Source organism: Mirounga leonina, unplaced genomic scaffold (genome assembly GCF_011800145.1).
Source record: "Mirounga leonina isolate KUSES-001 unplaced genomic scaffold, KU_Mleo_1.0 Mir_201, whole genome shotgun sequence".
NCBI classification, from domain to species: domain Eukaryota; kingdom Metazoa; phylum Chordata; class Mammalia; order Carnivora; family Phocidae; genus Mirounga; species Mirounga leonina.
This window is the reverse complement of record NW_023270504.1, coordinates 20093749-20104735: the sequence shown is the minus strand read 5'-3', so window position 1 is coordinate 20104735 and position 10987 is coordinate 20093749. Positions and strand designations below refer to the sequence as shown.

The following is a 10987-nucleotide window of genomic DNA, read 5'->3' as shown; positions in this document are numbered from 1 at the left end:
AGGTAATTCATGTAATGAGTTTGCATAGTGCCCGGGACATGACGAATGTTCCATAAGTGTTAGTTACCCAAGGCTCTCATTTAAAAATTCAAAATAATCTACATTAGTAAGACTGAGCATCCACTGTGCACATATCCTCATGCTCTGGGGGTGACACGGGTGGGGGCACAGATCCGGGAAGAATGTGAAGTCTCTTCAGCTGAGATTTGCGGGACAGGCAGAGGAGGGACTGGGAGGCATGGGGAGGTTCTAGGTGGGGGAGCAGTGTGAGCAAAGGCACGGAGCGGGGAAAGTGAGGGGCCCCGTAGGGGAACCAGCATTTATGCTCATGCTCCTGGAGGATAAGGAGCCCAGGAAAGAAGAGGCATGACATGAGAAGAAGCTGGGTTTGAGCCAGCTCATAAGATGACTTTTTGATGAGGGTCTAATGAATTCATTGCCAAGGAAAACTTAATTCAAGTTTTACTTGAAGTTTGATTACCAGATTGCTCCACGTAGCCTATACCGATTCTTGCCACACCTCCCGTCCACTTTGGCATTTCCACCTTACACAGGCTGATTCTCGAGTCTGCATTTCAGCATACTGCTTGGGTCTCTCCCCAAATGATGATTGCCACAGAAACACAGTATTTCTAAAGAGAAAACCTAGAGCTAGTCAAGAATATAAATTCAAAGGCAAGATCCATGGCATTCAACCAAATAAATGCCCATCCATGTGGCATGCTATGAAGCTTTAATTACTGTGCTCAAGATCAAAGTAATATTACTCAAGAGTGGAGAAGCCAAATGTAAATGAAGGAAGTCTTCCTTAAATAACTGATGACCAATTCCCTGAGCTTAGTGAAATGTTCCACTGTATTTATACCCACAATCACCTGATGGCCCTTAAGCACTCATGTAAGCAGGAGAGTATGGTATTGGGCTGTGTTATGTACAAGACAGGGTTTACTGGGTGGTGCTCACAAAGCATACAAGGATATTAATGTCATGGGAAGATGGCTTTGGGCTAAAGGCAGAGCATCCTTATATGTGCAGTGCTAGGCTGTGATCCCGAGCATTAAACCCTGAGCATAGTTTAGATATTTGTTAATATCTGTACTTTACTGTTTCCTGTTTTCCAACTTCATTACACAATAACCTAAAATGTTAGCCATCTGCTCTAATCCAGACCCCAGGGAGAGGAGGATTGAGATGGGGCCAGAGGGTCTTTTCATAAAGTTCTATTTTGGGAAGGATACAGACAAGAAAGTACTTGGGAGTCAGGAAAGGAGATTGCTTTACTAGTCCATAGATTGGCAATTAGAAACCCTGGTTTCTGTGGTTCTGCTTTTCATTATTAAATCCAGACTGAGGATAAACATTTTATTTCCTTTGCTCCTGTCCCTCTTCTCTCTGAATTCACTATATCACCAGCATGCGGTCACCCCGTGTCCTTACTGGGGGTAAGAGACTGAAAACCAATCCCTTCTTCACCTTGACAGACCCTCCCCTGTTTTGGGCTTTCACAGGGGGAGAGAGGAGAGATGGGGGGAGCGGGAGACTCTGCCAGGAGTGGCGGCAAAGTGCTCCTGAGCCATTTGCATCAGCTCAGAAGTGAGAATGGAGAATTCAGACCTTTAAGATCTTTTGCAATCTGGCCTTAGCCAGTGGTCTCCCATTTCCTACTGTCCCAAATTCTTGGCTCCAGGTATACACCCCCACTCATTGTCCCCTTGCAGGAACCCCTGTAGATTAACTACTCCAAAGCCATTCTGAATATCATTCTCCTTTGCTGCTCCCCACTATAGAGGCTGGAAAGCCAAACACACAGTTTCCCCATCTCTGGTGCAGGTGTGGGTGACTCTGTCATTTCTGGCCCAATAGATATGAATGGAAATCTGCTGGGGGGGCTTCTGCCTTTGTTTCCTCAAAAAATTCCTCAAAAAATTTCCTCAAAAAATTCCTCAAAAAATTTCCTCCTCTCCCTTTTTTCCTGCCTTAAACATGGACGTGATGGCAGGAGCTGCAGCAACCATCTTGCAGCCGCGAGGGAAACAGCAAGCAAGCACAGAGATGCAAGCACTGAGCTGCTGAGCCTACTGCTAGATTTCTTGCTATGTAAGAACATAAAAGTGTTTTAGTTTAAGCTGCTGTTGGTTCAGTTGTCTGTTACTTACAGCTAAATGTGGCCCTAAAGTAGGTGCTGGGGGGCATAAGGGGGAACAAAGCAGGTATGGGCCTCCTCCTTATTATCAAGAGAGAGAAAAAGAATAAGTCTCTAAACTGCAAATGGTGGTTTGTGTTAAGAAGGAAAACATAAACACAACATTATGATAGAGAGCTATGGGGGACCCTGGTTTAGACGGAGGGGCCACTGAAGACCTTTTTGAGGAGGAGGGGGTTAAGTTAGGACCTACAGGATGAGAAGGCCCAGCTGCTTGAAAAAGAGAGAAAAAGGGTTTCCGGCAGACACAATAGCTAGGGTGAAGGCCCCGGGCAATAAAGAGCTTAGTATGTTCAAGGAAGTAAAAGTTCACCGATGCTGGAGGATCGAAGGAAGACATTAGAGAGATAGGAAGGGGAAGGAGTGGTCAGGGGCCAAATCACACAGCCTGGCAGGGCATGAAATGGAGTGTACCCTTCAGTTCAAGGGCAAAGGAGAGTTTTAAAGCCAAGTCCCTCTGGATGTTGCATAGAAACGGATCAAAGGGAGGTGAGACCAGTTAGGAGGTCATTGCAGGAGTCCAGGGAAGAGAGATGGTGACATGGCCTAGGGTGGTCCAGTGGAGGCAGACTTGACTCCATGGCACTTACTGATGTAGTAACACTCACTGGTCACCTCCTCCTCGCTGATTTTCTCGTTTTCCTCCCATACCACTGGCCATGTCTTTTCAATCGTTGTCAGGCTCTTTTCCTCTGCTCTTCTCTGAACATCGGGGTTCCCCTGAATTCTCACCTACATTCTCTTCTTACCCCACAGCCTTTCCCTGGGAGCGGCCATAATTCATCCACTCCATCAGTATCTTCATGACCTCCACACATATGTCTGCAGCTCAGGTTTCTTCTTCAGCATCAAACCCTCCTTCCAACTGTCTAGGAGACAGCTTCCCCCAGGTGCTCCACAGGCCTAACCACTGTCTTGTGGACACTGCTCTTGATCACTTGCTTTGTGCCTGTGCTCCCTACCACCAAGAGCGGGCCCATCCACCCTGTCCAAGCCAACTTCCTGGGCATTGCCCTTGACCCCTTCTCCCTCGTCTCACTCACCTGTTCCGCTCCAAGTCCTGTTGATCCTTGTTTCTCTCAAACTGTCCCCTTCTCCCCATCCCCAGGCCACCATCTTAGCTTATAGGCCTCCGTCATCTTAGAGTTTTGTGACTAGTCTTCCTACTACCAGGTGCATTCCCATTTAATCTATCTTCCACACCAAGGACAGAATTTTCCCTTTAAAACACGACAGTATCATGTTCCTGCTCAAAGTCATTCACTTACTTTTCATAAAATTCAAACTCTTTGACATGACCTAAGGCCCCCGTGGTTGCACTTTTGTCTTGATCCTGAGCTCAGTGTGTGAGTCTGTGGGCCCTCAGCTGTGTGTGAGAGTCACAACAGTACCTCCCTCCTAGGGGGTGTATGTGGGGTACATGGGGATGATGTGAGGGACCCAGCACGGGGTCTGACTGGTGGTCAGGACTCAGTGGCCGGTGTACTTTCCCACTGATCCTCAGAGAGGGGCCCGGCCCGCCCCTCAGAAGAGATCCCTATTCTGAACGGTTGCCAGGAAAGGTGACGGCATGGCTCTCACCCCTTTCCTTAGCAAACCCCATTTTATGTCCAGTGAGAACCCTTCCTCATGAGGATTCAAGCTCATTTTTGTTTCTTTCCTCACTGTTTATGTAGTAACTTTCTGATGGGTGCCAAGGTGGGTTTCTCCCGGAAAACCTGTCCAGTGGTCCCCGGGGGTGGGGGTAGGGTGGCGGGAAAGGGGGGAGGCTGTTGACGGGGCCGGGCCTTGGTGCACCTGGGAGGATCAGCATACTCTCCACGTGCCCTGTAACTGTCCTGCTCTTCTGTCCTCTTGCTTACCTACACATTCTGTTCCAGCTCAGCTACTTTCCCACCCGCCCCTCACAGCCTTGGGGGGTCCCTTTCCTTCTCGGCAGGCCAAATGGCACGTTCTTCTTCAGCTTATGAAACTGGACCTCAGCTTTTTCTCACCTCACCTTATCCCCATGAATAAATCCTGCAAGCGGATTTCCTGTCTCCAGGGACGTCTATCAGAATGTGATGATTTTCCCCCTTGGTTTACTTTTGTCCCCCCTGGAACCCTTCGTGGACCACAGCTGCAAACAGGATCCTCAACTTCCGATTGTAGAATCCCTACGACTCGATTGTGGTAAATGTCTGTGATGTGGGGATGTTCAAGCATCTGGTACATATCCTTCCACTCCGGGATCTTTGGTTTTGTATTCTGAAGGACTCTGGAACTAAATATGGGATTCCTGTCACAGTAAACATCACCATTAGTACTTATAACGATATTATTTATAAGACTGTGCAGTCTTGGAAATAACTATACTCTGGATTTGTCTCAGCTGTTTTAAGTCAAAGATCTTTATTTTCAGTTTCTTTTCAGACAAAGGTCTTGCAAGAATCACAGATGAAAGATCATGCACAAATCACATTTTTTCCTCCACCACAAAAATACAGGTTCAGTCATTTTTAAAGATCAGTTTTGAGTGACCCAGATAGCTAGGAAAATGTTGCTGGATTTTTTTCTGATCTACCACAGAACTTTCCAAGTCAGTTCGAAGGATGCTGTCTATCTTGGCTGTCTGAGCTCCTACCAGGAGAGAAAGAACATAGACGGAATATGCGTATTTCATAAAATTGGCAATACATGGCTTTGAAGGGGAAGTTGGTGAAGCTGGAGACACAGTTGGAAGCTGTGCTCCCTCCTTCTCCCCTCAGGAAGCAGACACAGAAACAGACATCTGGGAAGCTGTAGTGCAGCGAATTACTCATGCTTTCACCAGCCAGACCTCATTGCGACGTCCGTAGGGCTTCATGGGAGGGTCATAGCCAGTGCAGAAGTAGACGTCACTCCGGCAGGTGGCCGTGCCCTCCAGGGCGGTACGCAGCTGGGTGGCATGAACTACATAGTCGGCTTCCTTCGCATACCCACCGAACTGCCTGAGATAGAAGAGAGTACAGGGCTGGTTAAGGGAAGACGTGATCTCCAAGAGAGGGGGGAATCTTTTTTATTATTTATTTTTATTATTTTTTTAAGATTATATTTATTTATTTGACAGAAGGGGAGGGGTTACAGGCAGAGGGAGAGCAGAGATGCAGGCTCCTTGCTGAGCAGAGAGCCTAATGTGGGACTCTATCCCAGGACTCTGAGATCATGACTTGAGCCGAAGGCAGACCCTTAACCGACTGAGCCACCCAGGTGCCTTTTTTTTTTTTTTTAAGATTTTATTGAGAGCGGGGAATCTTTAAAAAAAGAAGTCACTTGCTACTCTCACTATGACAAGCATGCTGGAGCAGTGAGATGGCACATCTGCCACTCCCTCGATGGGTGGATTTGAGCCCCCCCGAGCCTCAGATCCTTGTTTGTGCACCTGGGATATGCTATCTTTTTCCTCCAAGGTTGTGATGAGCATTAAATACAATAATGGATGTGAAAACTCTAATGCAGAGCCTGAAACACGGCAGTCAAGTACTAAGTGTGAGCTCTCCTCTCTTTCCTGAAATGTCCCCGAGTGACAGTAGGCTGCCCTTCCCCTAGGCCGTGCCTTCGCCCTTCTCTCTAGCTCTCTCCTGCCTTGGCATCTCCTCCTCTAGGCTCCTCTGTCTCCAGCTGGGGAAGGAGGAAGACGCAGGGACTTTAGTTATAGCTTAGAGATGCAGCGAATGCTTCTCCCCCAGCAGATCCTTTCTGATGAGTGAGCACATCACAGCGCTGACACATAGCAGCTTTGTTAAAAACACAGAGCGACCAAAGGCAAGGACCCGAGGAAGTCTTGGGAGGCCCCTTGGCAAGCTTTAAGCATGCCCCAAATAAAGAAATCACTTCTAATAAATCCCTTCTCCTGCACAAATCATGAAAGCCTTCTTTTTCTAGTAAGTAACAAGACTTTCCTAAATCAGGCTTTTCTCTTAATGGCAGAAGGTGGGGACAGAGAAGGAATAAAGCTTGCCTTTTCAAGATGATTATTTCCCTCCTTACGTCATCTGCCTACGCTCCAAAATTCATCCTGTGGCCTACCCTAAATATACCACTCTAAATCTGAGTTGCACTAAAATCTTTATTAGAGTCAAATATGTCCCCATTTCTAATGAGCTTTATGACTCAAAAGTCTGAATCTGCACCAGGCCAGGATTAGGCGAAATGCATTATTTTTGGTGGGGTTCTCTGAGTCATGCTTTGCTCTTTTATAAGTGGTTAGTCATGCTCAACGAGCATTCAGCATGTTGTTTACAGGGTTATTGATGTAAAAACACCCAGGATTTCATCTTTAAGGGATTGGTTCTTCCAACATCTAGACAATCACTACAGTACACAGACACAGCCAAGACCAATTCGGAATAGAAGAGGCTTGGTTCAAGGATATTGAAGAAAGATCATAAGGCAGATGAGGAAAGTTGAACTCTAGCTTCACTGAGGCTCGAATGAGAGGAAACTGCATTAGTAGACCGAGGATGGACATTAAGGATAAAGACTGTTCTGGCAATAAAAGCCAGCAAGACAATGGAATTACTTTCAAAGAACGTCTATAGGTTGAGAACCACTTGCCTGAGACGAATCAGTTGTTGAACGTAGGGGCAGGTGTTGAGTGCCCCCTGCATCCCGCACTCATGCTGTGACACTCGATTATTATCCTTGAAAATGAGCCATGTTGGCTCTTTAGGCTACTGGGTTTTAGAAATGTCCAAAGAAAGAGTGGTCCTCAAATACCTTCACTCATCAGTCAGTGGCAAAAGTGCTAGTTGTGTGCTCAATCCTACCTTGGCCCCTTTCTAGCTCATGGTCTTGGGCAAATGCTTTAACTTCTTTAACCTTCAGGTCCTTCCACTGTTAAATAGGGCTGATTATATCCATCCTCGAAGGCTATTGTGAAGATGAAGGGAGACAAGATGGCGGACTGCTCAGCAGAGTGCCGGCTTACAAGTAGGCCCACAACAAACAGGAGCTGTTACTGTTGCTTTGCAATTGCTCAGAACAGCCATCCAGTTCCCTGCCTCCTGGGGTGAGGGGCATGACAGGGATCTCAAGTAATATCAGGAACCCAGGAAGAGAGCCTAGTAACGAGCTGGCTCGATGAACAATCTCATCTTCTCGATTGGGCTTTCTTGCAAAACCCTATTGAATCTTTAACCCCACTCCCCCTTCCCATTCTTTTTCCTTTTTTCTCCTTGCTCTTTCTTTTCTTTCTCACTCTCTTCCCCTTCCTCCCTCCCCCTTTCTTTTTCTTTCCTTTCTTTCTTTCTTTTTTCTTTTCTTTTCAGCACTTATGACCTTCTAACATACTATATAATTCACTAATTGTGTTCATTGTTTATGGTTTGAATTTCCCAGTAGAATATAGGCCCCATGAAGGCAGGAATCTTTGTCACTTTTTGTACACTGGGGTGTAGCCTGAGCACCTAACACAGTACCTGACACATGTTCAATCCCTTGGCTAAATCAACAATTCTGGGGTAAACAATAAAAGTTAGCGTCTTCAGGTCTTCGGATCGATAGGCCTCAAGATGACTGCACTTAAGACTGTCTGCCTCCACATTCACTCACTCGTATAATGAAACCTGAAGCACAGTAAGGGGACAGTGGTGGGAATCCAGCCAGGGAAACTGGATTAACTGGAGCCACACTGGGAAGGGCCATGAATGCCATGCCGACGACTTTGAACCTGATCTTAGATGCAAAGGTGGACTTACGAAGGCTTTGAAAGTAAGGCGCTGACATGATCAGGTTGTGTTTTGGAGAAATCCTTCTAGCGGCAGTGGAGGGAAAGAGATGGACTCGCTGGAGGCCAGGAACGGCCACGTGTGAGATGGCAAAGGCCTCTGGACAAAGGTAAACTTGAGAGGTGACTGATGCGAGGGGAGGGCAGGGAGAGGGGGAGTCGAGGATTCTCTAGGCTTTCCAGTGAAGTCTCTGGATAGAAACTGCTGCTAGGGATGCTAGGGTGAAGAAAAGGAGGAGTGGGGATGGTTGATATTATGGTTTGGGGGCCATGTTGATATGAAGGTGCGTCTGTGAAATACATTCATGCAACAACTATTGTGTACCTAAGTGTGTGTCAGGCACTGTGCAAATCTCCTCAGACCTGGGAAGAACTGGAGCCAGAGATCCTGATTGGGGAAGGAGGTGGGTCTAGTGACAGATCCTGGGAGTCTTCAGTGCGTAGGTACTGGCTATAATCATGGTAAGGAGGGAGACAGGGCCTAGATGGTGAGCAGACTGAGGGTCAGCAGTTTGCTCTTGGGAATCCTAGTCCCCAGGTAGTGGGTGGAAGAAGTGGCCTTGGAAAGGGCCACTGGAGAAGGAGTTGTCTGAGAAATACAGAGACCCAGCAAGTGATATGGAGAATGTCATCGTCTGCAGATTCTTAAATTCACTAAAAAAAAAACCCTCCCAAAACAAAACAAAAACAATTTAAAAATATTTATTCCCAGGCTGACTGAGATGCTGATAACGAAGATAAAAATTTCCCTCTTGCTTCATCATGGAACATTCTACTAGAAAACAAGCAAAGCGAATGGGCTAGAAAACAGCAGATCCATGTGTTCTCCTCACGGCCGGTCTAACCAACACACCCTCACCCAAGCACAGAACTGCACAAACAAGCCAGAAAACCAAACCCTACCAGGCACATGACCCTACTATACACAGCAGAGGCCTAGTGCTGGCTCCTCAGCTTGTTTGGGGATAAGCCACCCTCTTCCCTCCACGCCCCGCGCCGCCCCCCCCCCCCCCGCCCCAGCTTCCAAGCTGTACGTGGAGGGCAACACAGTGCCCACAGTCTCCGCATTCACAAGCATGTTAGAGTGTGACTTCAAGAATTCTCGTAAAGCACTTTGAGCTCCTCAAAGGACATAAACATGAAGTCTACACATTATTTTTGTAAGCCTATTAACAAGTCTCTGTCTCCATCTTCAAAGAAGCTCTCCTCCAGGGCACTGTATTTTATCTCCCCCCACGTCAGAGTTCAGTACTGGAACAAAGACTTTGGTTACTATGGGAACCGAGGAAAGACACACACACCCCCTGGATTCCAGAAACACAAAAGGAGCTGACTACAAAGGTCTGGAAGAGGTTTGTGGGGCGGGGATGAGGCAGGCTAACAGATGGAGGCTTTGGTCCCAGGAGGCAAGAAATCATAATGGTTGAGGCATGCAGTGGGGTTGACGGAGAAATGCATGGTCTGAGCCTTTAACAATCAACAAGTCAACACAAATTTGGGGAGGGTCTGCTATGCATGTAGCTCTGTGCTAGGCGAAAGAAGTGTAAGACTAGGAGCTGATAGTTGCATGTCAACGGGAAAGAGGCTTCACCCCAGAAGGCATTTCATTCAGTCAGACTGAACCATGCTTACTGAGTTGAGCGTGATGGGGCACAAAACACAAGCTAGACACCACAGAGCTGTAAAGATGACAAAGACGTCTTTGTGCCCTTGTGAGGTCTAACTCTAGTGGTCAGGCAGCGACACACATAAAGATTATATAGGGCAGAAGGAAGCACTAGAATGAAGGTAGAAGGTACAGATGGAATGTTCCGGGGGTGGGGAATAGGGAGTGATTGGTTCTGACTTAGAACATGAAGGGAAGGCGTTATAGAAGACCTGATATTAAGCCGTTGTTTATTGAGCATCTCTTCTTGATGTCTTGATGTCAGCAATGAACAATATGACAAAAATGCCTGGCCTTACATGGCTTCCACCAAGGAGAAGCTGGAGAAGGGCTGTAGGAGGAGCTGGGCGAGTGGAAGTGGATGCTGCATGTGGACGTGTTTGGGGGGGCATGCCCTGAGATCAGGTGGACACGGGGTGGGGTGTGTTGTGGATTAGATGCCACGATGAAGCATTTTTACTAGGCTTCGCTGCTTGGCTAAACATTTGGGGACCCAACCCAAAGTCTACCCAACCCCCGACTCATTTTATTACCAGCCTGGGCTTTGTGCCCAACCCTAATGTGTGCCCGAGGCCCACGGGCAGAGTTGAGAGGCAGGGGGAGGGAGTGGGATGGGTCCCGTGCTCTAGGGCTGGTGGTGATGAAAGGACACCTTGCAAGGGGCAGAGGTGGAAGAACCACGAAGAATCAGAAGGACACAGCAATAGTTCTGGGGAGGCAGCTGAGGTCCATTTCTGACGTATTGATTCGGGAGACCTTGGGGAGGCTTAGGTGGAGACACCTCCCGGGGGGTCGGGGGGCGCTGGTGCTTGGGAGACATGGCAGCACCAGCCACGTTGACTCAGGCTCATCCACCCAGAAATGGCGATTGAAGCCTCTTCCAAGAACCTGTTTGTAAAGGACTGGGGGGATACCGACCCATTGTGGGGGGACATGGTGATTAACTAGGTTTGAGGTTCAGAATCTTGTCACCGCAGGCCTCTCAGAAGTGAGGTGGCTTCAGTGTCAGAGGTACTCGAGAGACACATGCCAAATGGAACCAAGCTTGCCACGAGCACACACGTTACACAGCGTAACTGCTGCTCGTCTGGGCAGATGATACTTGAATTCCTCCGAGGCAAGCGTTCATCACCCTGTTACCTGTCCATCTTACTGGCAGATACTTTATGCCAGAAGGCTTTTCAGTAAGAAACGTGCTTCCCGGGCGCCTGGGTGGCTCAGTCGTTAAGCGTCTGCCTTCGGCTCAGGTCATGATCCCGGGGTCCTGGGATCGAGTCCCACATTGGGCTCCCTGCTCGGTGGGGAGTCTGCTTCTCCCTCTGACCCTCCCCCCTCTCATGTGCTCTCTCCCTCTCTCATTCTCTCTCTCAAA

The 10987-nt window shown here is 47.9% G+C and overlaps 1 protein-coding gene across 1 annotated transcript in view; it reads right to left on the bottom strand.

The window, feature by feature from the left end:
- Positions 1-4570: 4570 nt before the first annotated feature.
- Positions 4571-10987, bottom strand: part of HEBP1 (heme binding protein 1) — a 25242-nt gene continuing 18825 nt past the window's right edge. Inside the window, exon 4 of the mRNA XM_035028186.1 lies at positions 4571-5172. Coding sequence (XP_034884077.1) covers positions 5001-5172 — 172 coding nt within the window. The 3' untranslated portion in view covers positions 4571-5000. The remainder of the gene's footprint in view (positions 5173-10987) is intronic.